This window comes from Schistocerca serialis, chromosome 6 (assembly GCF_023864345.2).
Source record: "Schistocerca serialis cubense isolate TAMUIC-IGC-003099 chromosome 6, iqSchSeri2.2, whole genome shotgun sequence".
Lineage (NCBI taxonomy): Eukaryota > Metazoa > Arthropoda > Insecta > Orthoptera > Acrididae > Schistocerca > Schistocerca serialis.
In genome coordinates this window covers 554,181,691-554,209,486 of record NC_064643.1, presented here as the reverse complement: position 1 = coordinate 554,209,486, position 27,796 = coordinate 554,181,691, and the positions used below count along the sequence as shown (strand labels likewise).

Here is a 27,796-nt window from a genome sequence, read left to right as displayed (position 1 = left end):
CATCTTCTTCCTGTCGGTTAAATTTCGAGTCTGTCGCACGTCATCATCGTGGTGCAGCAATTTTAATGGCCAGTAGTAGTGTACATTCCCTGTCAAATGGGTGTTGTGTCTTTTTGCTGAAATGGTGGCCATCAAACAAGCCCTTAGCCATGCTCGTTCTTGCACCGGAAATCTCCTGTGCAGTGACTCTCTGAGCAGCCTTCAGGCCATAGACCAGTGCTACCCTTGTCACCCATTTCTCATGACTACCCAAGATCTTTTTCTTTTTTACCTCCATTAAGCTGTAGGGCCGGTGGTCTTTGTTTGACTCCCTGTAATCTCAGGGAGCGAACATGACAGCCAGTTGGTAAAGTTGGCTACCAGTTTCCGATTTTGGAAATGGTTCTTTGAGTGACTGTACGCAATCAATTATTGGAAGTCTGGAACTTGAAATTGTCTATCCTTAACTCCCCAAACTGAGGGCAATAAAGGAGACCATGGCCATATGACAGTCCTCCTTTCATGCTTTTCAAAGGGAATTCACTGCCCTTTGTCGGCTATGTGTTGGGCAGACTTAGCTTACCCTAGACCACATTCTCCAGTGTGAGGATCCACCTTACTGCTGATGTGGTGCCTGCCTGTGGTGGTCCACATCCTGCTAGACTGCCCAAATTTGGCTGCTTTGTGTTGATATATTAACTTTCTGACACACTACCTCTAGTGCCAGCAGACAGTGCCAGTGAGGCTAACCTGGTTTTATGTTTCACCCACAAGGTTGTTACTACTCGTCTGTGTGAGGTGGGGCACTTTTGCCTCATTGACCACCTGAGGGGTTGGAGGGGCATCCCTCACCTTCTTTGGTCCAAGAGACCTTTGCTCCGTTTTCTGGCCTGGCTCCAATCCTTCCCACCTATATATTCTCTTAATTCATTTATATTTGCCATTGTTAATGTCTTGTCCTTCGTAAAATTTATCAAGTTGTCTGTGCTGTTAGTTTCCTTGCAGTACAGAGAGTGAGGTAGTGCTGGTTGAATGCAAATGCAAAGGGTGCGTCTCCCACTGCATACCATGCCCCAGGAACCTCCAACTGCATTTAGGGCAGAGCAACTCAGCAACCTTACTTCCTCTCACTTCTATTTTTCCTGGCTTTCATCTTTTGTCTTATTGTATCTTGATTATAATCGGGCTTTCCAGAATTTGCCTGTTGTATCGTTCCTCTGCGGCTTATATAAGAAAGGCTTTGAGGCGGCCATAAGCTCTTCATATTTGCATTACTTTTTGTACACTGCAGATTGACCACTCTTTTACACTTTAAATGTTTTTTAAACTGGTCTTGCAATGAAACCCGTCTTTGCTTGCATTCTGCTGGAAATTAATAGAATTCTTTATCCAGTGGTTGAGGTGTGCATAATTATATTTTAAAACAGAAGACAAAAATGGTAATTGCTAATTCTCATTGCATCACAGAATCATTGTACATTTCCTATCATATCTACAACAACTTTTCATGAATATTGGGACAAGTTATTCTCTTCAGAATTGTTATCCAGAACAGATAACATCCCACATATCAGTGGTCAGATCTGGTATAACAAAGCTCCAAAACCCTGTTTCCAGGGCGGATATATGTTTAAAATAAATCTTAAGTCATCTTAATAATTGTATGTATTTGCTAGGTGAAATCTAAGTTGAGAGCATATGAGCTCATAGATTTAATTATAAGTATGACAGATAAGATAAAAAATTAATAGTTAGATAGGTCGCTACTAACCACATATCAACATCTAGATCTACATCTACATCTGCAAACCACCATGAACTGCATGGCAGATGGTACATCCCATTGTACCAGTTATTAGGGTTTCTTCCTGTTCCATTCGCATATGGAGTGCAAGAAGAATGATAGTTTGAATGCTGTACATGCTGTAATTATTTTAATTTTGTCTTCACGATCCCTATGTGAGTAATACATATGGTGCAGTAGCATATTACTAGAGTCATCATTCAAAATCGGTTCTTGAAATTTTGTTAGTAGGCTTTCTCAGGATAGATTACTTCTATCTTCAGGAGTCCATAAATTCAGTTTCTTCAGCATCACTGTAACACTCTCCCAAAGGTCGAACAAACCTGTGACCATTCGTACTGCCCTCCTCTATATACGTTCAATATCCTCTGTGGTCCTATTTGTACCACACACTTGAGCAATATTTTACAAGGGGTTGCATGAGTGATTTATAAGCAATCTCCTTTGTAGACTGATTGTACTTTCCCTTTATTCTACTAACAGACCAAGGTAAACTACCTTCTTTACCTATGACTGAGCTTATGTGATCATTCAATGTCATATCCCTACACAGTGTTATATCCAGATGTTTGTCTGATTTGCCGCCTCCAAGTGTGACTCATTGATGTTGAAGTCATAATATACTGTGATTTTTCATTTTGTGAAGAGTACAATTTTACATTTATGAACATTGAAAAGCAAATTGCCAATCTTTGACCACTTTGAAATCTTATTAAGATTTGACTGAATATTTATGCAGTTTCTTTCAGACAATACTTATTATAGGTAACCGCATCATCTGCAAAAAGTCTGGGGTTACTATTAATATTGTCCGCAAGATCACTAATGTACAACATGAGCAGCAAGGGTCCCCAACACACTTCACTGGGGCACACTCAAAGTTACTTCTACATCATATACAGGGTGAAGCAAAATTCGCACACTTGGGCTTTGCAGCACGACTCCTCACATGCCAGCGATAAAAAAAATGTCTGTCACAAAATTTCGTCCGGTGAGTACATCTGGCAGAAAAAGGATGTTAAAGAATGGCAGTCTGGGAACACTAACCACATGAATGGTAACTACATCTGTCAGCACATCTTAGTTGTGCTGTACAGTTGGTGCAGTGGACAGAGTTTTGGGTTAGCATCAGGAGGTCGAGAGTTCGATCCTGGGTTGGGGCGCATTTTTTTTTATTTGCTGATCTCATCTGACATTTCATACTGCAATATACACTGTTTCTTAGGTGACATATATCCGAATTTTATAACATGTTGCAACACTAGACATAACGTAGTAGGACAGAATAACTACAAAAACAATATCAGTTTCAAGATGCTAAAGACGATAGCACAGTACAATAACATAACATCTACTTGTCATTTATACTACCTGTAATAAGAGCCCTCAGATGTTGGACATTAGCAACCAGTGACAACAATAATGTCCATATTAATGACCACATGACCTTCACAACAGAATATATTGTCCTCAGAACAACAGATGCTCAGTGCAACGTCCCTGTACATCCCGACATTGTGCAAACTGCTGGATCATACAGCTCTGGACCCTTCACAGCAAAGCTGCATCCACAATAACAAGAGCAGCATGAATGTGCACTACCAATTCTTCCACATTCGTCGACAGAGTAGAGTAGACTTGCTCCTTCAAGTGTCCTCACAGGAAGAAATCCAGGGGATTTAGCTCAGGTGAACGCGGTGACCATACAACTGGACCTCCACGTCTGATCCATTTCCCAGGAAATTTTCTGTCCAAATACTGTCGTACATTAATTACAGAGTGTGGAGGTGCACCATCATGTTGGAAGCTTATCCTTCTGCCCGAACATGTAGTGGAACATCTTCCATTGCATCAGGCAGATAGTTTGAGAGGAATGCACGATACCTTCGTGCAGTCTACCAGTCAGGCAACATGTAGGGGTCCAAACACCTGTTGCCCAGTATTCCGACCCAGACATTGATACCAAAGCGAACTTGATATCCATAGTCGCGGGTGACATATGGTTTAACCTCACACCAATGGTGGGCATTGTGAATATTGAAGACACCCTCACGAGTGACTGCTACTTCATTTGACCATATTACCATGTTTACAAAGTCATCGTTGGCTTACTGTTATTGTTGGAACCATTCATAGAATTGCATCTGCTGGTGGTGGTCTGCAGGATGCAGGTGTTGCGTGTAAGCATAATGATAAGGGTGTAGCCCATGCTTGTGCAGCACGTGAACAACCATCTGTTGCGAGACATGCAGCTACCTTGCTACGCTACATGTACTTCACCGAGATTCTTGGTGTATGACATCCAGAATAGTTTCTCAGTAGCTGGGGTACGGTCAGTCTGTGGACGACCTGTGTCACATGATTGTGGAAGGAGGGAACCTAACTCCCAAAGGTGCAGCTCCAGACGAAAGAACACATGTGGATGGCATTGATGAGGATATCTAGCAGCATATTCATGAGCAGCAACACCAGCCAGGTTATTAGATGCACCAAGGACCAGAAACATATCCACATATTCATCGTTTGTGTAATCCGTATGCCTGCCACACTGGTTTAGAGGTTTACAGTGAGAAGAAATGAAATGTCATGTGGCTAGGGCCTCCTGTCGCGTAGGCTGGCCGCCTGGTACAAGTCTCTTAAGTTGACACGACTTCGACAACTTGCGTGTTGATGGGGATGATGATGATGATGATGATGATGATAATGATAATGATGATGAAGATGAAGACAACACAAAACACCCAGTCCCTGAGCAGAGAAAATCTCCGACCCAGCCAGGAATTGAACCTGGGCTCCTTAGCATGGCATTCTGTTGCGCTGACCACTCAGCTATCGACGCGGATTACAATGAGAAAATCGATTCGTGTACGCATGTACATTGGAGTCTGTCACGGGAGTGTTATTCCAATCGCAACTAGTCCCTGTCTGGTGGACAGCACATACAATATAAACACGCTGTCAGTCCTGCTCACTGTTCCACCTAACGCACATTATTCCTCTGACAGATATTATTCTGCATGATTCATCCCGACAACGCTAATTGTGAAATGTTCGATTTCGAATTACACTGTTTCACTAATGGTAATAGACGTGATGTTTTCGCTAATGGTAATAGACGTGATGTTTCCACAATCTCATCTATAGAATAATAATGATGATGCATTGAGATACGTATTAAACAGCATGTGGTTACCAGACTCAGTTTTGAAAGTCAAAACTAGTGGGACCATGGGGATAATACATACAAATAGTAACAGAGTTTAGACATGATTTGCAAAGCACATTGACAATCCTGTTGGTAACGTAAGGCTCTAACAAAATGTAATGGACCTGAACGAGACAAGAATAATAGTTGGTACTAATCTATGGGCGCACTGGAGGAGGGTACAAACAATACAGGTTTCACATCTAGTAGATGAAGTGGTGTGAATAAATTCATGTCCACATCGTGGAAAGGGCTTCTTTCAAAGCTGACTAGTCTTCCATTTCTACAATTGTAGTAAGTGCAAATGTTTTCTAGAGGACCCACTGCAATCGCTGTTGATGATTATGATGCCAGATACTGTACCACCTGGACTACATGTACCAAATAAAAAACATATGCCTCAACCGAGGATCGAACCATCAACCTCCTGCATCTCATCCCAAAATTCTATCCCCTGCACCAACTGTACAGCATGACTAATATGTGCTGTCAGAGGTAGTTACCGTAACGTGGTTACAGATTGCCAGGTTGCCACTCTTTAATCTTTAACATCCGTTTTCTGCCCATTGTACTCCTCGGCCGAAATTTTGTGAGAGACTTTTTTTTCGATGGCATGTTAGGAGCCGCTCTGCGAAGCCCAAGTGTGCAAATTTCACTTTGCTCTGTATGAGGAGCTGAACAACAACAACACACACACACACACACACACACACACACACACACACACTTAATAGTTTAAGATAAATTTTTCAAAATGGTGCAAATATAGAAAGAATATAAGTATCTCTTACATGTATCTGAAGACTCTTTTTAAGCTTAATGTAGTGGAAGCCAAAAATAAGGACCGTACGAAAGTCTCATACATGAAAAAACCTTGTGGAATGTTTCTGACTCTTAATGGAAATCACAGGATCTGCACAAATTCCTTAAATCGCAGGTACCTGAATGACCGTCAATGTAATTTTGCCATATACCTTCACATTTAATAGCTCAATAACATATTTGGCGAATATGTGTTGTATATACCCACTTGGTACGGTTTCCTATATGACACCTTATTTTTAGCAAACTTAATGTTTGAGAACTTGGTAAAGTTAACTTACTAGAACCATTATAGTTTAGTTTCTGACTTTGGAACTGTACAGTAAAGTAAATAGGGTGAAAACTTCAAAGATTTCTGGTGTTGGTATTGATGAGAATTTAAACTAGAAAAGGCAGAACTCCTAAAAAATTTTAGTTTGGCCACATCTGCACGTAGAATCATTGCAGATCTTGGAGAGGCACAAATCAGTAAACTGATGTATTTAGCATATTTTCATTCAGTAATGTCTTGTAATAATGTTCTGTGGTAACTCTTCTTAAAGAAAGAAACTCTTCATTGCTTAGAAACATGCTGTAAGAATAATATGTGGTACTCAGCCACAACTGTCTTGTAGAAATCTGTGTTTAAGAGGTTAGGAATTCTGGCTACTGCTTCACAGCATATTTATTTCCCTATATATTTTGTTGTAAATAATTCACTGCAGTTCAAAGGGAATATTAGTGTACATAATTACAATACCAGAGGGAAACATAACATTCATTACTGCACATTAGGGTCATCTTAAGTGCAAAAAGGAATGCACAATGCAACAAAAATTTTTGAACGTGTACCCAGTGATATAAAATGTCTGATAGTCAGCAAAGTAAAATTTGAAAATAAACTTAAGTTCTTACTCCTTCACAGCTCCTACTTCTTAGTGTAAAAGGTGCTGGGTAGGAATTACTAAATCACATCTCTATATTTAATAATAGTAAAAATATATCTAAAAACAAAGATGATGTGACTTACCAAATGAAAGTGCTGGCAGGTCGACAGACACACAAACATACACACAAAATTCAAGCTTTCGCAACAAACTGTTGCCTCATCAGGAAAGAGGGAAGGAGAGGGAAAGGCGAAAGGATGTGGGTTTTAAGGGAGAGGGTGAGGAGTCATTCCAATCCCGGGAGCGGAAAGACTTACCTTAGGGGGAAAAAAGGGCGGGTATACACTCGCGCGCGCGCACGCGCACACACACACACACACACACACACACACACACACACACACACACACACACACACACACACATCCATCCACACATATACAGACACAAGCAGACATATTTAAAGACAAAGAGTAGTAATTTTAAAAAGTGAAGCAAACAATAACATCTAAATGTTCAGCATGTAGCCATATTTATAAATTAACTTGTGATGTGACTGTAAAATGACTAGTTCCACATCATTATGATTTATTGTCCAAATGATCCATGGAACACTGTCTGCTTATCAGAGCTATTCGCTCTCAGGAGGAGACTGAAAGCGTGCACAGAGAGATCAAGGAGCCAATCTCAACTGTTGTATTGCATCAACTTTGGATTTTACGAACCCCTAAATACATAATTCATTTAACAACACATTAAGCATTTGCAAATGTTCTGCAAATTAACTGCTGTGTACCTGTGAAATATATGTAACTGCACAATTTATTGCATAGTGTTTCCTGTTTCTCTGGTATATATTTTGCACTCAGATCTAATGCTCAATGTCTGAAATATCTCGTGGTGAAAATTTACACATATGTATGTTTACAATAGTAGTGATTATAGCTTAGTAAAAAATACATTTAAATTGTCTTTCATTTACCTGAGCGTCTCATTTTTTCCCCTATTTCTCTACACACTGCTTCCTTCCACATTGTGTCGCTGTAGTGACAGTCACTCATAGAGTTCAGAATGGGAAGTAACCAACTTGATTAAACATTTGTTGACTTCTGTATTGTAAATCTAAAATTAAAAAAGAAATAACAAACAAAATATGCCACAAACTTGAGATAGTAAATGAAATGAAACTCAGAACTGAAGCATTCGCGCAGTAGCAGCCATAGGTGAAATCAATCACTGATACATCCACAAAACTTCAAAATATGGGTAGAGAGTAAACAAATATAAAGATGCTCCTTGGCGACATCAACATCATGTTACTCCATCAGTGGCCAATTGAAACGTTCCTCCCAAGAAACTTTGATGTGATAGTGACATTCCATAAAGTGTTGATTGACCTTTAGGGTATTTTGCATGTCTGACCGTATTTACTCGAATCTAAGCCGCACCTGAAAAATGAGACTCGAAATCAAGGAAAAAAAATTTCCCGAATCTAAGCCGCACCTGAAATTTGCGACTCGAAATTCAAGGGGAGAGAAAAGTTTTAGGCCGCACCTCCAAATCGAAACAAAGTTGGTCCATTGTAATATGAGACACAATTTACGTCGAATGAATGACGATACAGCGACAGTAGTTTGGTTCGAGTCGTAAGCTTAGCAGTTAAGCTTTACCAGGTAGCCATTGCTATGCGTCAGGCGCTCCATCCGTATTTATACGGGTACCCTTCCTTTTTCACGTGCTCTGTCTGGTTTGAATCGATTGCTTATTTTGCTTTGATCTGATGAGTGCTGTTTTCTTTGTTATAGGTGTTCACGTCATCCTAAGCTGAAAATGCATTACTGTACTGTGTCATGCATTGTTTGTCGCATTCTGATAGTGCGTGTTTACGGCCTGTCGCCGCTCGCGGCACGGCTTGCTTTTGTGCGCGCTACCGCCGCTTACAATTTTTTAAAAAACGAGAGGAATCGTCTCATTAGTGAAACAATGGCAAGAGACTGCTATTTGTTGTTACTTACACTGCTGCTTTCTTTGATAATGATCAACAAGAACCAAATAATAGACTGCGTATGATAGAACATGTTCTGAACGAGAGTTCGGCGAAAATTTTTCTCCGTTTGAAAATCTTTGCGGCCGCTTCTTTAGTACATCAAATTCTGCATAGAAATTAGTCATCTTAGATTTAAAAATCTAGTCAGTTGCCGTGCTTCATTTCTGACTGTATCACATTAGGCATAAGAATAATACGAATATAAACATGACACGATACGTATATTCTTCCGCGTTTGCTGTTGTCTCACTTTATGGTGAAGAGAATACTGCATGTGATTCACATTTCATCAGGTTCCTATTAGGAACTATCTCTTCTCACTGGTAGGAAAAAATTCAGAACGTAGAGTTGGCCATATTGACAAACATCCTAAACAGTCTTGCCAGTCGGATTTTCGTAGTACATTGAAATTCTGCTACATTCAAAGACGAACAATACGGAATTTGTATTTACTTCGTTGGATAATGTATGAAAATGCAGTGGTCGAAACTCGGGGCGGAGAAAAAAAAAGCTCGTCTTCCACCTTTCTTTTTTTTAATGACGCAGAGGTTTTGGCGAAAGTATTTATCTTTGTGCCTACAAAGCATACCTGTGTAGCGCTACATATATTCGACAGCAGAAGTTATAGTTGTAGCGGCACCTACCAACATTTTTCAGAACTTCCGCTTCCTTTGCACTCGATTCTAATCCGCAGGCGGTTTTTTGGATTACAAAAATCGGAAAAAAAGCGCGGCTTAGATTCGAGTAAATACGGTGAAATATCTTTCATACCAAATGGAATAGTTTTGTCATGGCTGTATCTCTCAAGGGTCTCAGTAATTCTAAGGGTATATTGTCTATGCCGTGTTCAATGCTCTGTAAAATTATTCTCACAGTATCAAAATCCCAAAATCATTTTCATCTACTTCCTCATCCCTTTCTGTAATAGTGCCTACAAGTTCATATTCCTTCTATTAGCTTATATATACTTTCATCTTTCAGCCTTCTTTTCTTTGCTTAGTATGGACTGCTTACAAGCAGTTCAGTAGTGAATCCCAGGTTCTGCTGTCTTTGACAACTGTCATCCATGAGTATGGGGGGTGCTGAGGACACATAATGGTGTAATCCATAGTATCATTGTGTGCTCACTTACGTTAGTCCCACAAGAACTTTGATGGCACAACAGTATACCACAGACATCCTGGATCCTCTTATGTTATCTCTTGAGAGCAATACTGTGGTAATATCTTTCAACAAGAAAATTCTCATCCTCATTTATAGGATGGGCCTCTGTGAACTGGTTATGTGATATTGAGGGGCCAGCAAGTTCATCTAATCTGTCCTCAATATAATGTTGTCTTGGACAAGATTGGATGTTATCTCCACAATGGTGCCAATGCCCAAGGAATGTGTTGCCATTTAGAACATTATTTTGAAAGCAAAGTGCAGAACAGAGGACTCAAAAATGTTTTAAGATGATTTAATGTATAATTGATGCTACATGCATGATAATCTTTGACAACCTGCTTACCTCAAGAGAGGACAGGTATGATGTATGATGTCCATTCCAACCCCTCCCCTCTCCCCCTCAATCAGTCAATATCCATTCCAATGAAATCAGAGTAGATATCATGGCCCAATGAGGTGCAGCATGTTACAGACAAGAAAGTGGCAGTGCAGTTGTACTGCAAATTTAACTGTTTGTTTAATTTTATTTTGTAATCACTGAAAAATGACCCATAACCTTTCAGTGTGTTAAATTTCATTTCACGATTTCTTCCTACATGGCTGCTTTAATTTCCGTTGAGTATGTTTAGGGAACAGTTTCTTGACAGGAGTCTCAAAGTCTGCTCTTATAGCCCATAGAAAGAGTGCTGATGACAGTCCATCAAATATTTGTATCTTTCGGCAACTGCTGTTACTTTTTATCACATTTGTGTTGATGCTGTGCCAATAAGATTGTTTTACCTGCGGAGATTATCTTAAGACAACATTGATACATTTGATATGGGTAGAGCTCTCCAAACAGGAGTTGCATAATTTGCTGTTGTTTACATGCTTTGTAGCTATTGGATAATTTTCTGAGTACATGTTTTCAGCTTTGTGTCTTTGACAAAAACAATGAAATTTTAAGGCTATAGCTCTGTTCCAGTTTCTTTCTTGAGATTTGGGAACATAGCTGTGTTAGCGCTACATTGACATCATCTCACTTGCACCCTTTTGTGGTTTCTGTTTGTTAGATGAAAGTCTTGGGTTTGGTTCAAGATGGTTTTGGTCATAAAACACAATAGATGTGTCCAGGGACTGCTTGGCTTCCACTACTTTATATGTCCTTGGGCTGCCACTGCCATCCATATAAGTGTTGCAGCAAAAATACGATCCTTCTTGGTAGATATGCAGTAAAACTATGGAATAAGTCCTTTTTTTCCATAGATTTTGTTTTCAATATTCAGAAGTGCCAGTTCAATGCGGATCTTAAAGAGGACATGTTTACTTTAATAATTTTGTATCTAATACTTACCTTGTTGTATGATGATTTCGTTGTCTTCTTCAGGAGTGACGAATGTTTGAATTATGAAGAAGCTGCAATTATGTTCAGAAATCAGAGATGATCATGTGGGGTAGCATTAATTATCAAATCTTAAACCAATCTTTCTTGAGTTCTCTGTTTCTTCATTTTGCATTCAAAATAATCTTCTAAATGACCATACATTTCATCTTCACACCAAATACATTAAAATTTCTTTACAGAAAACTAAATACCCAACTGCCTACTACAAACTCGAAATGCTCTTATGCCAAGTGTGCATGAACATGAATATCATCCAAACAGTGCTCTATTTTACAAGAAGTTTTACAGTACAATTTGTTGTACAATTAATCATTATAAGCAAAACAGAGATTAACAACATTCATGTTATTAGTAAACAAATACTTGATTTACTTTTCTATAATTTCATTTTCAAATTACTAGTCATCGAAATTATTTAATCTGTAACAGTGAATGCAAAAGCTCAAATGTACATTCCTCATATTTGAAAATTAATTTACATGCATTTTTATTTTTCTACTGTAGTTATTGATACCCAGTGGCATCGGTAGGTACTTACCAGGTGTTGGACTTGATTACATCATGAGGTTGACATTTTTATGTCTGTTCTTCAGCTCATAGTTGTCAACTTATACACTTTGCATGGCAAGTCTGTAGTGTTTTATGGTGCTATTTGGAGCCCTGAGTGTAGTTTCTTATGAAGTTTTGTAACATGTGATTACATAATTTAATGAGTCACATATCATTGAAAGGAAGATGCTGTCTGCTCAGAGCAAGCTATAACCTTAAAGTCATCTTACATATTGTTTGCAGAAGTATATAATGCAAACCCAGTAACATTCATTACTCCACTACAGCAGTATTATTGCACTTTATGAACATTTCAGGTTTGGTTTGAAGATATTGCATAATGTTCTGTTCCACTTAGTGATCAACTGCTGTTGAGCACAAGACTCTCTTCATCTCTTTTAAGCGCTTGTCCAATATGAGTGGTTGTGGCTGGCCAGTGTTGTGTGACCTCTGTTACTATAAACTCTGTGCATACCTCAGTGATCACTGTTGAGTGTGGCATTACAAGACTGTGTGTCATGGGAGAACTAAAGATCTTCACATGGCTACCTTGTTTGTGAGGAGGGTATAAACAGCTTTTTATAGCTATTGTAGAACTTTGTGCCATTGGAGAGAATTTGTTATTGAGAGGCCTCTGTGGTACCTACTGCATCACAATTATATAGGGTTATTCACCCAAGGGTGGCTCTGCATCAGCTGAGAACAAAATGGGGTGAATGCATTATGAAACATGCAAACAAAAAAGAGTAGCAACAGGCCATGTCAGATACAGTATACTTTATAGACATAAAATGTTTGATCTGGAACAAAGAAATAATGCCCCTCATGTTTTACCTGCAACAATTCATCAAGTAAGAAGCTTGGAGAACAACTGGAATCTGTGTGTTAATCTGATGATGTATAAAAAGAAGAAATTGACATGTTTTGTGTTCTCTTATTGTGCTGGAAGACATGCTCGGATAACATTTTTGGCTTGGATCTAGAATGACTAAATTCTATTAACTAAATTGGAAGTAATATGTGGTACACCTTTATGTGAGTTCTTGTCAAACTGTTTGTGAGAATCAAATCTATACTAAGGGGTAATGTTGGGATCAACACCGTGAGGAACTGCAATCAAGGTTGAATGTGGTAAAAAATCTATATTGAACTACAAACTTGTTCAAGTAACGAAAGGGACATTATAGTCTATCATCGCCTACATCTTTTACAAAACACGAATAGCCACAGATAAGAATAAGGAGAATTAACATTGAATGATTAATAGTTTCGCTATTCCTTTGCATCTTGTCCCAGTGTCACTGGCAGACCAAGGATGTTGTGTGAGATAGATGCCTGAAAAGGAAAAAAAAAAGCTTTAGATTTCTGAGAAATAACAGAGACTGTGTTTTCGGCGCAATTAAGAAGGTAGACATTACTTCTTGCACTTGCCTCAACCACTGAGAAGCACTATGGCCTAAGTGAACTTAGTAACTCTAACTTAGGGACTGGTACCAATCCAGAATACAGTGTTCATGAATCGATAGGAGTGGTATTTGAATATTTAGATGTGCGGCTGAAGTGGACTTCACGTGCCCACAGCTCTTCCTTTGTGCACTGCTGTTCGCAATTCATTGTCGTTGATCATAGCCAGTTGGGTAATAGTATACGGTAGCCAGTGATAGTTGCTCAGTCTTGTCATGTTCATTTTTTTCTGAATGTTAGGAGTTCCAAGGTTGTGTTAGATTGGAACCTAATAGCACAGCGTACATTTCTGTGTGTGGATCAAGCAGCAGTGATATTTCCAACCTCGACTGTCACAAATATTTGGCTGCTTTTCTGTAATTTGTTGTGATTTCTGAGTTTGTGGTTAGGTTGGGGCCTAATAGCACAGCTTAAATTGCTGTGAGTTAAACAAAATACCAGCTAATTTCATTTACAAAGTATAGGAGATTACAGATGAGGAATGTGATCGGCTACCTACATGCTCTTAATGATTTGCTACGTTCAGTTCCCATAATTCATCATGGGGAACCATTACCAACAATTGTGTGCAATGGAAAAGCCATGGACATAGTAAGTACGCTTTTGCCATATGTGCTGATGTGGAGTGCTGTGTGAAAACATTTATCATTGTGCTTTCTTGAGTTGCTTCTTTGTTATTTTATCTGTTTTGCTGGAGATGTTAAGTTCCCAAGGCAGTTTTATTGGTATCATTAATCTAAGATTGTCCTCTGATCTCAGTTGCATGTGTTTTTTACAGGTGGTGGTTGGAGGTAAAAACAAGTATCTCATCAATGGTACAAATGTACAGGCAAAGCGAGTGAATGATTTATTCTGCTCTGTGCAGTTAAATGTTAACAACCCTCACTTTTTGATCATGCAGGGCCGTATCACGAAGGTTCTCAACATGAAACCGATGGAGGTAAGTACAAATACAGTTTTCTCCAGTACCATGATGAAAACAAGGCGAAAGCAATTGAACAACTTGCTACATAAACATCAGTGTAACTAGATTCAGTATTGAAATGTCATGTGTAGGTTAAGCTGGTAGGATAGATGAGTCCAATGACCAAAAGGAAACAAGTTACTAATTAACCCCCCTTTTTTTTAAAAACAAAATTGGCTATCTGCTATTCAGCAAGGAATTAATTGTTGCATTTATGTGATGACTTTATTTCTGTTTTCTTTGCTGCACAGTCTAATATCTTTTCTCCAGCCTTGCTTTTGTATTGCTGAAGTGCCACATCTTTTCTTGGCAACTGACATAACAACTGGTCTACTTGATAATCTGAACTGAGTGCCTAGAGAAATCTGTGTTTTAAAGCATAAACTTTCTCTCTTTTCTGAGTCTGTGAAAAAAATTCAAGATTGTATTTTAAGTTAATCAGTGTTCATGTATATTGGGAAAAAAAGTCAAGACTTTCCTCCTCCTTTCGAACCTTCACTTTTCCTTAGGGTTAATGAAGGAAGATCTTTAATAAAATGTGGCATCTCAGAAATATCAATGCAACTATCAAATAGCATACAGCACTCACTTGAATGATGGTTTCTCAGTATAGGAACTTTACAGTTAAATTGCTTCCTGGGTTCTCAGTCTAGACAATTAAAAATTCAGACTTCTCTCTACAGTGTTTCATCATAATAATGGACACAATCTGCCTCAAAAATTACATTTATTAATAAAATATAAAAATTTATTCACTCTCAAGCATGCCTTATTTATCAGTTTCAGATGAGAATTGGGGGGGGGGGGGGGGTGTTAACATCCTATTCGGTACATATTATCATCAATGAGTCTGCTGCCAATTCCGTACTTGCTATGACATAAATTTTACAGGTATTGTTCCTTACACATTCCACTATTCAGACACACAAACCAGTTTCAAGATTCATACAACATGTTAGACGGAAGAGTTATTCAGCATGTACCATTCACAGCATGTTATAACGCATCCATCTGTATCCACATGATTACCCTGAAAAGAATCGTGTACTGCACAGCAGTACTCCAAAAGAGGGCAGAATAGTGTTTAGGCACTCTCTTCAGTTGATGTGTTGCGTCTTCTGAGTGCTCTGCGAATAAAATGGAACCTTAGGTTCACCTTCACCACAACATTATCTATGTGATCGTTGGAACTGAACTTTATAATTGAAAGTTTCTTCCCACAGACACCAGTTTTTCAGAACTCCGCAGATGGGAACTAGTGCTACAACGTGTCTTTGGTTCTTGCCAGCCACCTGACATAATTTATGTTAATTTCTTCCATCTCAGCATTTCTTCACAGTAACAAGTCCTTTCTTCACTCCATTTTAGTTTTCTACATAATTCATTTTCTGACCTGTTAATTTTTTGTTGTCCCCCTACCATTTCTGTTACATACAATGCACTTAGGTTGTCACTATTAACTCGTGCATGATGATGTTTAGCAGTAATTACAGTCTTGCATATTATCCTGTCTTCCACCTTTAAGCTCTCAGGTTTTCAAATCTCATCAAGTGCAGTTCCTTCTCATCCTGTCTGGTAAGTCTCCCCTGACCCGGGGTTCTTGGTGACATTTCCAAACTCTACCCCTTTTTCTAAACCTCTCCAGTTGCATTCCCTTCACCCCTCTTCCTTCCCCTTCAACCCTCCTGCTGGAAGGGGAGCCACTGGCTTTAAAAGATTGCATAAGTAAAACGAACGTGTGTGTGTGTGTGTGTGTGTGTGTGTGTGTGTGTGTGTGTGTGTGTGTGTTTCTCCTGCTGACACTTGGTGAGAAGATTTTTTGTCCATCCAATTACATTACAGGTATTTAGTTGAACCGACAAAATTTAGATTTGTGTGATTTATCATGTAAATGAAATTTTAATAGGTTTCATTTAGTGCTCACGTGGATGAGCTCACACTTTTACTGAAAGCAGATTGCCACTTTCTGCACCATAAAGATATCTTGTCAAAATCATTTTGCAGTTGGCTTTGATCTCCAGATGACTTCACTACACAGTAAATCTGCAAACAGTCTTAAGAGGACCACTCAGTTGTCTCCTAAATTATTTATATAGATTAGGAACAGCAGAAGGCTGCCGTAAAATTAAGTTTATACTCCATAGGTGTAAAATTTGATTAGAAGTCACTTATGAGGAATGGTGTCTAAAGCCTTCTGGAAATCTAGAAATACTGAATGATTTTTAGGTCCCCTTTCAATAGCACTCATTACTTCATGTGGATAAAGAGCTAATTTTGTTTCACAAGAATTGTGTTTTCTCCATCCTTGCTGGCTGCGCGCCAGTAGATAATTCCCTTTGAGGTAATTGATAGTGTTTGAACACAGATTATGTTTCAAAATCCCACTGCAAATCGACATCAATGATAAGGGTCTGTAGTTCAGCCGTCTACACACGAAGATCTGCTGCCTTTATTGATCAGAATGTCCAACCAGTTATCTGTAGTCACACTTCCTAGATGGATGACATGTATCCTTTCTTTTTCTTACTTGTTCTGTCTCATCACCATAAGCCTTCAGCTTTGAACCTGTTGACGCTGTGGACCAGTATAAAAAGTACACCTTACTACGTGACTGTGCTGCCAATGAAAGCTTCCACTTGACAATGCCCCCCCCCCCCTCCCCCTTTGTTTTTAATTTAAGTCAACTGTGTTTGAACCATAATTTCTCCATGGAATGCTAAATTCTTGGAACTGCTGTACATACACATAAGGCACTTTTGTATGCCAGTGTGGTCATGGGTCTGTAGGAATCCTTCCCATCTACCCAACACATTATAAACTTCGTCTGGTTCAGATTCATTGATGGCTTTGTGATCTGGTTCCATGTCACAGCTTCTTCTCTTTTCACACGTTCTTAACGCCCACTACAAAATCTGCTTCAAAGGATACTTCTCAGCTTAACGACCCACTTCCCACTTCCTGAATCTTGATCTCCACTTCTCCGAGACCTTGAAAAAAACCATATCAAATGTGCCGATCACCAACAGTACTGCCATTTTGAAAGCTGTCATTCACACCAAGCAGATAATTCCCTCCTTTACTGCCTTGGTGCCTCTTCTGCGGTTGGAAATCTGAATAAATTTGTCAGAAACTTTAAAAAGATAATATCTTGCCTATTTAATCCAAAGACAAATTTCAAGTGGCACCAGCAAATCTGTCACTGCTGTGAATAGTCCATCAACCAATACTACCTTCCTGACTGCATCCTTCATGTAGAGTTTCTATTAAATATACTACCTCACATTACATAATGATACAATTTAATTTCATTCTACTCCCACTGTTACACACTACAGGTCATTCCCATGTGGATGACCAGGGTTTACACGACCCGGGAGGTCTGGGAAAAGCCCAAGAATTTTTTCATCCAGGAGAAAACTGGGAAAAACCTGTGAATTTTTTAGAATTCCGGGAATTTTTCGTTGTTTTAGTTTTCAGTTAAATTTTTGTAATTTTGACTGGTAAGAACTGATACTCTAACAAAGAACATTACTGTATCCTGCTACTGCAGAATAATACTGCAGCATTAAAACATGAATGAAAGAAAAAAACAGAAATAAAACTTAAATTGCAAAGGAAATCCACTATATAAAATAACACAGTGCTCGTACAAGCGTCTCCCAACAGCAAAATGTGTCAAAGGCTTTCGGAAGACTGCAATGCTTCATAACAACAAATTGCCTCCAATGAGTGTGACGTCACAACTGTTTACATTAGACTCATTTAATCAGTTATGAGCGGGCTCATGTACACGCGCAGTTGAGTCGTGTATAAGTAGTACCTTCTCCTGCTCCTGGCTACAGAAATATGGCTGTTGGCTGTGTAAGCAGCAGTAGCAGCAACCAGCCACATGGTACTCGGAAAAGTTTTACTGGCATGCCCAAGGTGCCAGATTCACGCGTGCGCAGCAGGCCCGGATCTAGTGAGGGGTGGGGGCAAACAGGGAGGGGTATCTGAACTGGGCGGCAATTTTTGGGGGCAGGGGGCAAATTCATATTCTTGAGGGGAAAAAAACGTTGTTTCACAAAGCACTTAGCATGAATTATAAGTTGATTGTTGAATGTGTGCATAGTGTACATGATGTGTCTGTCAGGGGAATCCTCGTCACATCTAGAAATAAACCTTCCTGCAGACAGCATGGGACGGGGCTATGTGAGCAGAACGGAATAAAGTCGGACCAGTGAATGCCAACTGCTGCTCATTTATGTGGTTGATTTGGTTTGCGAATGTTCAGCATCATTATAATTACTAGCAAAATCCATAGATTCAGACTACCAGAGTGGAAATAAACAACTAACAGGAATAACAGGTAAGAAAGATTACATATTATCGTCTCAGTGTATTCAAGAAAGTGAAATTTTGACAGAAAATATTTGGCCAGATCGCTACACTAGACAGAGCCAGTTGTTGTCCCCAGCTAACAGCCGCTTAAGTTCCATTCTGAGAGTAGTGCGGAAAACGCATTGTACGAACACATAATAACACCTAACCGGAGAGTAATCGATGGATAACTAAACCGGTGATTGTGGCAGGGTTAATAAAGTTAATCGGAGAATTAGTTTTGACAGTGGTAGGAATAGTTACAGAATTAGTGATGACAATACTTTGTTGGAACGAGGAAGGAGGAAAAACAGGGACATCATACAAATTATGGAAGAATATGACGATTCCAAATTTATACAAAAATTTCATCCTACTACTTTTCGTCTCATGCATGAGAAACTGGAGCGTACGAATGAAATGTGAAACTATTTCCTAACGTAAAGCCTTTTGCTTGTAGTAGGCCAAATTGGTATTTCGTATTGGTACTTCATGAATTATATTCTGTTGTATTATAAAAATGATCATTATTGCCAAAACAGTCTCGCTTATTTGGTGTGTGTTACAATTGATGCAATATTAGAAAGGCCTATTTTGTTTTATGCAGTACACAGTGACAAAATGGACGTAATCAGATTGAGAAACCACACCAGTCTTGGTTGCTGTTTGTATTAACAGCTTTCTCTGTATTAGACATCGATATATCTATTTTTCATGTAGCAAAACATTTGATGAACTTTGATAAGGTAATAGTTCTTTCGCAGAAAGGAAAGCACGCCATGTAAAGCTGTAGCAAGATTAGAGAGAAAAATCGTTAGGACCTAAGGATTGATGAAATGTGTACTGTCTTGCGTCTCTTGTCTTTACTGGTTTTAGGTATCCGATATTTAATTTTATGTCACACAGAAGAGCAAGTTATTAGCTAATAGGCAATAAAGAGTCCAGATTTTCTGAAGAGTTCTTGTTCTGCACTGCACACTTAAGACCAAATGAAGTGTCCTACATTTCCTCGAAGATATATGTTTTATGTATCAGACTCTTCAGAAAGATGCGCACTACAAAATGAACTTATTTTTGAAAAGTCTCAAAGTGACTCATGTTTACATTTAGTGGTTTTTCTGTTTCCTCTTTGTTTACAGCTCTCATGTCAAATGAAAACAAGACGGATTTCTGTGGCTGGGAGCTATCAAGTGAATTAAAATACATCCACATAATCACAGAAGGCTAAAATATGTTATTAGTTTTAGATTTTATTTTATTTCCACCGTTCTGACAGTCAAGCATTAATCGCCTTGCAGAACAATAAAGTTATTTTTGTCGGTTTTCCAAAGAAATTTGGCTTTCCTTAAGCTTTCCTGCTGAGGCACTCAATTTATTTGAAACGAAGTGTTTAATTCCACACTATTGGCTACTTTCAACTGTTCACTGCATTTCAAGTGCACATTGTCATCTTCTAGCACGTATGGCATTATGCCATAATAAAGAACCAAACATGAGATAATACAGTACTGGTATTCCAAGAAAATTTACATCCCGAAAACCACACTGAAAAGCTTCATATCAGGTCGAGGCCTACATCATTGGGAATCTGGACATACGAATGTGCACTGTAAGGCGAGCTATGCATTTTAATATGGTTCATGAAATTCTGACACTCTTGCAATATTCTCTGATGTATTGTTTCTGTTATGACATAATGTAAGATCTTTTAATGTTTTGAACATGCAAATTTACGGGCTTCCTACGTCACCATAGCTGCACAAGCGCGGTGACACCTCATATCTGGCACTCTGGCAACTGCTGAAATGAATCTATTTCTAACAGGTTGCGGGAAAATATAGCGAATTGTTGTTCGAAAAGCATTATTTTCAAAGTAAATTTGCCTGTTGCGCAAGATGAACTATGTGCGAGAATGTACGATGATTTTCTCAAATCGCAGAGCGTTTGCTCTCATTTAAAAAGCAACTCTCTGATGACAAGTCATTTAGAAGAATTTTGAGCCAAGAAGATCAGAGATTTGTGTCAGTATTAACAATTTTACTGGCATATTTGTGTGATGTATCTTAAAGTGTAACATGCGCTAAACAGATCAACGTTATATATGAAAGCTTAGCTTCTATTGTAGCTTATTAATCTTTGAGACAGATATTATATGTTAAAGCTTTGATTTTCTTGTAGCAACACTATGTACCATATTTACTCAAATCTAAGCCGCACTTTTTTTCCGGTTTTTGTAATCCAAAAAACCACCTGCGGCTTACAATCGAGTGCAAAGTAAGCGGAAGTTCTGAAAAATGTAGGTAGGTGCCGCCACAACTAACTTCTGCCGTCGAATATATATAGCACTACACAGGCTTGCTTTGTAGGCACAAAGATAAATACTGGCGCCAAAACCTCTGCATCAGTAAATAAATTTAAAAAAAGCTGGAAGACGAGCTTTTTTCTCCGCCCCGAGTTTCGACCACCACATTTCCATACATTATCCAACGAAGTATTGTTCATCTTCGAATGTAGCAGCATTTCAATGTACTACAAAAATCCGATTGGCAAGACTGGGGTTTTTGTCAATATGGCCAACTCTACATTCTGAATTTTTTCCTACCTGTGAGAAGAGATGGTTGCTAATAGGAACTTTTATGAATTGTGAATCACATGCAGTATTCTCTTCACCATAAGAATAATACGAATATAAACATTTTGCCATGTATTCTTTCGTGTTTGCTGCTATCTCATTTAAATCCTGTCTGCCTAATAAACTACGAAACTAGAGCGAGATAACAGCAAACGCGGAAGAATATACATATCATGTCATGTTTATATTCGTATTATTCTTATGCCTAATAGTGATAGTCAGAAATGAAGCACGGCAATTGATAGATTTTTAAATCTAAGATGACTAATTTCTGTGCAGAATGTAATGTACTAAAGAGCCGTCTGCAAAGATTTTCAGATGGAGAAAAATTTTTGATAAACTCTCGTCCAGGACATCTTCTGTCATACGCAGTCTATTATTTGGTTCTTGTTGATCATTATTAAAGAAAGCAGCAGTGTAAGTAACAACAAATAGCAATCTCTTGCCATTGTTTCGCTTTTGAGACAGTTCCTCTTTTTTTTTTAATTGTAAGCCGCGGTAGCGCGCACGAAAGCAAGCCATGCCATGAGCCACGACAGGTCGTAAACGCTCATTGTCAGAATGCGACAAACAATGCATGACACAGTACAATAATGCATTTTCAGCTTAGGATGACGTGAACACCTATAACATAGAGAACGTCACTTATGAGATCAAAGAAAAATAATCAATCGATTCAAACCAGACGAAGCACGTGAAAAAGGATAGGGTACCCGTATAAATACGGATGGAGCGCCTGACGCATAGCAATGGCTACCTGGTAAAGCTTAACTGCTAAGCTTACGACTCGAACCAAACTACTGTAGCTGTATCGTCATTCATTCGACCTAAATTGTGTCTCATATTAAAGTAGACCAACTTTGTTTAGATTTGGAGGTGCGGCCTAAAACTTTTCTCTCCCCTTGAATTTCGAGTCTCAAATTTCAGGTGCGGCTTAGATTCGGGAAAATTTTTTTTCCTTGATTTCGAGTCCCATTTTTCAGGTGCGGCTTAGATTCGACTAAATATGGTATATTAACTTAAACCATTAACTTTTCCTGTTGGTGGAATTCGAATTTGTTGTTGTTGTGGTCTTCAGTTCAGAGACTGGTTTGATGCAGCTCTCCATGCTACTCTATCTTGTGCAAGCTTCATAATCTCCCAGTACCTATTGCAACATACATCCTTCTGAATCTGTTTAGTGTATTCATCTCTTGGTCTCCCTCTACGATTTTTACCCTCCACGCTGCCCTCCAGTACTAAATTGGTGATCCCTTGATGCCTCAGAATATGTTCTACCAACTGATCCCTTCTTCTAGTCAATTTGTGCCACAAATTTCTCTTCTCCCCAATTCTATTCAGTACCTTCTCATTAGTTACGTGATCTACCCATCTAATCTGCAGCATTCTTCTATAGCACCACATTTCGAAAACTTCTATTCTCGTCTTGTCTAAACTATTTATCGTCCACATTTCATTTCCATATGTGGCTACACTCCATACAAATACTTTCAGAAACAACTTCCTGACACTGAAATCTATACTCAGTGTTAACAAATTTCTCCTCTTCAGAAACGATTTCTTTGCCATTCGAATTTATACTTTCGTAATGCAAAAATATGCAGCGTACATGTTTCTGCGCATCAAAGATCTTTCCAAAATGTGTTTTTTCCCCCCCTGAGTTTTGTTTACTGAAGTGCCGGGAAATTCTGCTGTATAAAACCATACCGATTCAAAAGATAAGTCTTACAGTTCCGAGGGAAAGTATACTGTCACTTAACATGGAAAAAGTGTATTTTCACCTGGGAGAAAATTCATTTTTAACCGGGAGATCCGGGAAAAATCCGAGAATTTTTTTTCCTTGTCCACGTATACACCCTGATGACCCACATGTATGATCAGTGCTGGACTCCTGTCTGCCACCTCCTAATGCAGTCCCATCATGAGCATTCCCTAATCCATCTAAAACTGCTTCAATGCCTATACAATTCCCCCCCCTTTTCTGTGTCTGCCATCTCCTCTGAACTTCATGGTAAATTTACCTCCAGCAAATTATTTGTTATTGCAATTTCCATGGCCTTAAACATCTGCATATCCCATTCTTCACAACCCCCTTCCCATTCCCTTTACCCACACAATTTCTGTCATTTTTCACCCCTACTCCTGCTGTATCCACAGTGTACTATCTTGCTTCCCACTCTCTCCTCCCCATCTTCTCTCTACTCATATTAGTTTTATATTTATTACCTGAATCAATCCACATTTTGCCGCTCCTGCTAAGAGCTGTGTTCCTCCTCTCACCACCATCACCACCACCACCACTCATGTGCATGGACAACCACTTCTAAAGCCACAGTTGCTGTTGCCATTTGTGTATGAAACTTTCTGGAATGTCAGAATTTGTCCAAGTTATCATAAACCGTTTCAAAAGAACATGGCTTAATGTGCTGTACAGGTCTTTCATGACACAGGGTATTAATAGCTGATATTTGTATAGTTGTAACATATTTATAAAAATAAGTCACAGAAGAAATAATTAAATAACAAAGAACTGAAGTTGAAAAACTGGCTATCATAAAAAAATATGCAAATTTTGCCTTTTCTGCTGCCTTCAACTTTTACTACTTTGCTTTTTCCCCAAAGTAAGGAACCACCATTGCTGAAAGCTTTGGTTTATAGATTGGTATTTCTTAGACATTTTTGTGATTATGTATTAATAATTCTCTGATGATCTTGCCTTAACTGTGTTTATGTAATTTACTATTTTAAGTTATCCTATTTCCTAACATTTCATGCTTGTTTCCATGTTCCAGATTCTAGCTATGGTGGAAGAAGCTGCTGGCACAAAAATGTATGAGAACAAAAAAATTGCTGCAGAGAAAACAATAGAGAAAAAGGACAACAAACTTAGGCAGCTAAATGACGTAAATAGATTATTTTATTTTCATATTTTGAAAATCTTTCACTGCTAACTGGATGAATATTATGTTTAATGTTACTCACCCTCGTGATCATTGTTCATGTATTCCACTGAGGATCTTACGTTAGTCATTTTCAAAAATTAGTATTAATTTTTTGTAATAATATTGGTGCTTGGAAAGTAAACATGAGGAGAATGTGAATTTTGTATCTTTTTAATGCAATTAAGATGAAGCAACTGGCCCATGCTTTTGTAATGTGCCATTTGTTTGAAACACACACATGCTTCTTAACACACACAAATCTCTATGTTGTAAAGTTAAAATAAATGTAAACTAAATATTGTCCAAGAACCTGTTTCCATAGCAGTTGAGAAATGCTGTGTTAAAGACACCAATAAGCTCTTGTTAAAATATGCTTATTCATGTTTCAGTTGTGTACTATATGACTGAGAAAGAAAAAAACTGTAAACTTCTTCCCAGTGATTCTCTGCAGTTGAAACCGGTCACGTAATAACAAGTGTATTTTAACAATTGGCGTATTGCAATGCAGTAGAATATCATTAGCACGTTCTTGAGGGGACCATAGATTTTGAACATCATACGCAGAATAACTTACTACTGAAAATTGTATAATTTGGAAATGATTCTATTTTTTCATCAGCGAAAATGCGGAATAAAGTGTACCATAGTTGGGATAATGCGTGAACTCTTAATGCCACTCTTCCTGATTGCAATAAATGTGCCGTTTCAAGAACACATTCAGAATAACACACTCAGAAATACTTGTTAGCATAAAAGACACAGAAATGTGTTAAAAATGGCAACATTGGCTAAATCCGATATATTGGAATTGAACGCTTCTGTCCTCAGCCGGTTGGAATGCAGAACGGTCATGTGACATGAGAGCATGTCGTCTAACTTCCAAATTACAAATCCCGCATGTGATGTTGAAAAAATAAAAATACGCTAATATTGCAATTTTTATTACAATTCTCAATGCAAGCGAAAGTAATTCATTTAACGTCTCCAGTACTGAAACACAACTGGTAATTGAGTAAGGGTTGTCCCTAACTACACTAAAATACTTAGATACAGATTTAAGTCTTGTCTTTGCAGTGGTTTGAAAAACATACCAATAGTTGACTGTTTCTTTTGTCTGAATTTTAATAATGTATTGTCGATCTTAGTTAATATGTTTATAGACTTCAAAACTCAGCACACACTGCTTCAGTGTGTCCATTCCTTCAGTAGCTTTTGAAGTTGTAAGAACCAGCAAAGATTCTGGCTCATCATTGTCTTCAATTTCTTTTTCCTTCTCTTCCATCTGTTCCTGCAATACAAAATGCATAACATCCAAGATTGTTACATTTATCACTGTAGTGTGGACAGGCCAGTGTCTTCTGCACAAAAGTCTTCCTGCATTATTATTTCAGGCATTTTATAGTGCCTTGGTTGAGTGTCTGAAGATGGCTTGTATAGTTGAGTGGGAAAAAAGTACTAAATTTGTATCAAGTAAATATGATGTCATGGGGTGCTCATTAAACACAACGATTTCCCTATTTCTAACACCCAAACTGCCATCCAAGGCATGCAAGAATTGTTAGAATACAGTTGCTGTTACCTAAGCTTTCACATTAGACACATATTTACATGAAAATGTCTGCACATTTTTAAAGCATAATTTTCAAGTGCCATTTCCTCTTTGCAAACAAGCTGCTTCAGATAGTTTTTATTCGCTCACTGTTGTATTTACTAATGATGGAGGAATGTTCAGTTCTTTTGCAATATCAGCACACTTCATTTTTGAATTTTTGTCCACTTCCTGATTAATGTTCCACTTTCTCACTGTCTTTTTGTTCATGACGTATTGGTACACCATTTGACAAAGGGGACAAAAAAATAAAATTCACTTACTGGGAGACAGATGCTAAATATGAACAAAGAACACAAGTGACTGAATTCAGAATTGTATTGTAATAAATATTTTGTTTCTTGAATGAGATTTTCACTCTGCAGCAGAGTGTGCGCTGATATGAAACTTCCTGGCAGATTAAAACTGTGTGCCTGACCGAGACTCGAACTCGGGACCTTTGCCTTTCGCGGGCAAGTGCTCTACCAACTGAGCTACCGAAGCACGACTCACGCCCGGTACTCACAGCTTTACTTCTGCCAGTACCTCGTCTCCTACCTTCCAAACTTTACAGAAGCTGTCCTGCGAACCTAGCAGCAAAATATACAAACTGAGTAGTTCATGGGAAGATAGGCAACATCAAGGATACTGGGACTGCAGGAGCGCCGTGGTCTCGTGGTAACGTGAGCAGCTGCGGAACGAAAGGTCCTTGGTTCAAATCTTCCATCGAGTGAAAAGTTTAATTTTTTATTTTCAGTTTATGTGACAAACTCTTATGTTTTCATCACTTTTTGGGGAGTGATTACATCCACAAGCAAACGTAAATCGGCCAAGGTAGAAGAATCTTTTTACCCATTCGCCAAGTGTACAAGTTAGGTGGGTCGACAACATATTCCTGTCATGTGACGCAAGTGCCGTCACCAGTGTAGTATAGAATATATCAGATGTGTTTTCCTGTGGAGGAATCGGTTGACCTATGACCTTGCAATCAAATGTTTTCGGTTCCCATTGGAGAGGCACGTCCTTTCATCTACTAATCGCACGGTTTTGCGATGCGGTCGCAAAACACAGACACTAAACTTATTACAGTGAACAGAGATGTCAATGAACGAATGGACAGATAATAACTATGCAAAAATAAAGAAAGTAAAATTTTCACTCGAGGGAAGACTTGAACCAAGGACCTCTCGTTCTGCAGCTGCTCACGCTACCACGGGACCACGGCGCTCCTGAGCCTACATTGTCCATGATGTTGCCTATGTTGCCCATGGACTACTCAGTTTGTATATTTTGCTTATTTTTTCACAGTTCCACACAACTTCTTCCTGTTTTCTCAATTGATCTGTGTTCAGTTTATCAAGGCCTATCCACTGTCCCAACTTGTAACTAAATCTGACGGGGGAGGTTCCCTTGTAAGTGGAAAAAACATGGTAATGATTGGTGTACTGCTGAGATTGCAGTGTACATTAAAAATCTGGTGGATACCATCTGAACATGATTTCCATTGATGTTAAAGTTTTCATACAAAATACTCGCTTCTAAATTTTGAGTTCTTTTAAGCTCCGTGATTACAAAATTTTCTAGTTCTGTGTTGCAGTAAGAGTTGAGCTTTGATAATTTTAAGGGACAACTATTACAAATTGCTTTTGTCATAACTTAAAATCTCATCTCTTATTCCATTGGTAGCTCAGATGTTGCAGTAAAAGTGGTATATTCTTCATAAGCTGTAGGAACCAATTATCATGCTATCTTCTGCAGAGAAAGCAAATGACTGTGGGCTACATAGCAACTCTCTCTAATTGTAGGCAGATGTTTAATTTATTTTTGAGGTATTTGACTAGATTCGTAATGTTCGCAATAGGTCTTACATTCTAGAATGTATCTGTTTAGAAACTTCATTTTAGGATTACGGTTATTTTTGTGTGTCATGTGGGTGTTTGTACAGCTGCTGAACTAATCTAAAATTAAATATTTTGTTTGCACACTAAAATATTTTTTTGAGAAGCTCACGGGGTCCACATCTT

The 27,796-nt window shown here is 38.5% G+C and overlaps 1 protein-coding gene across 1 annotated transcript in view; it reads left to right on the top strand.

The window, feature by feature from the left end:
• The window catches only part of LOC126483932 (structural maintenance of chromosomes protein 2), a 152,878-nt gene that overhangs the window by 19,024 nt on the left and 106,058 nt on the right, over nt 1–27,796 (top strand). Inside the window, exons 3-4 of the mRNA XM_050107210.1 lie at nt 14,066–14,227; nt 24,035–24,145. Of these exons, the coding sequence (XP_049963167.1) occupies nt 14,066–14,227; nt 24,035–24,145 (273 nt within the window). The remainder of the gene's footprint in view (nt 1–14,065; nt 14,228–24,034; nt 24,146–27,796) is intronic.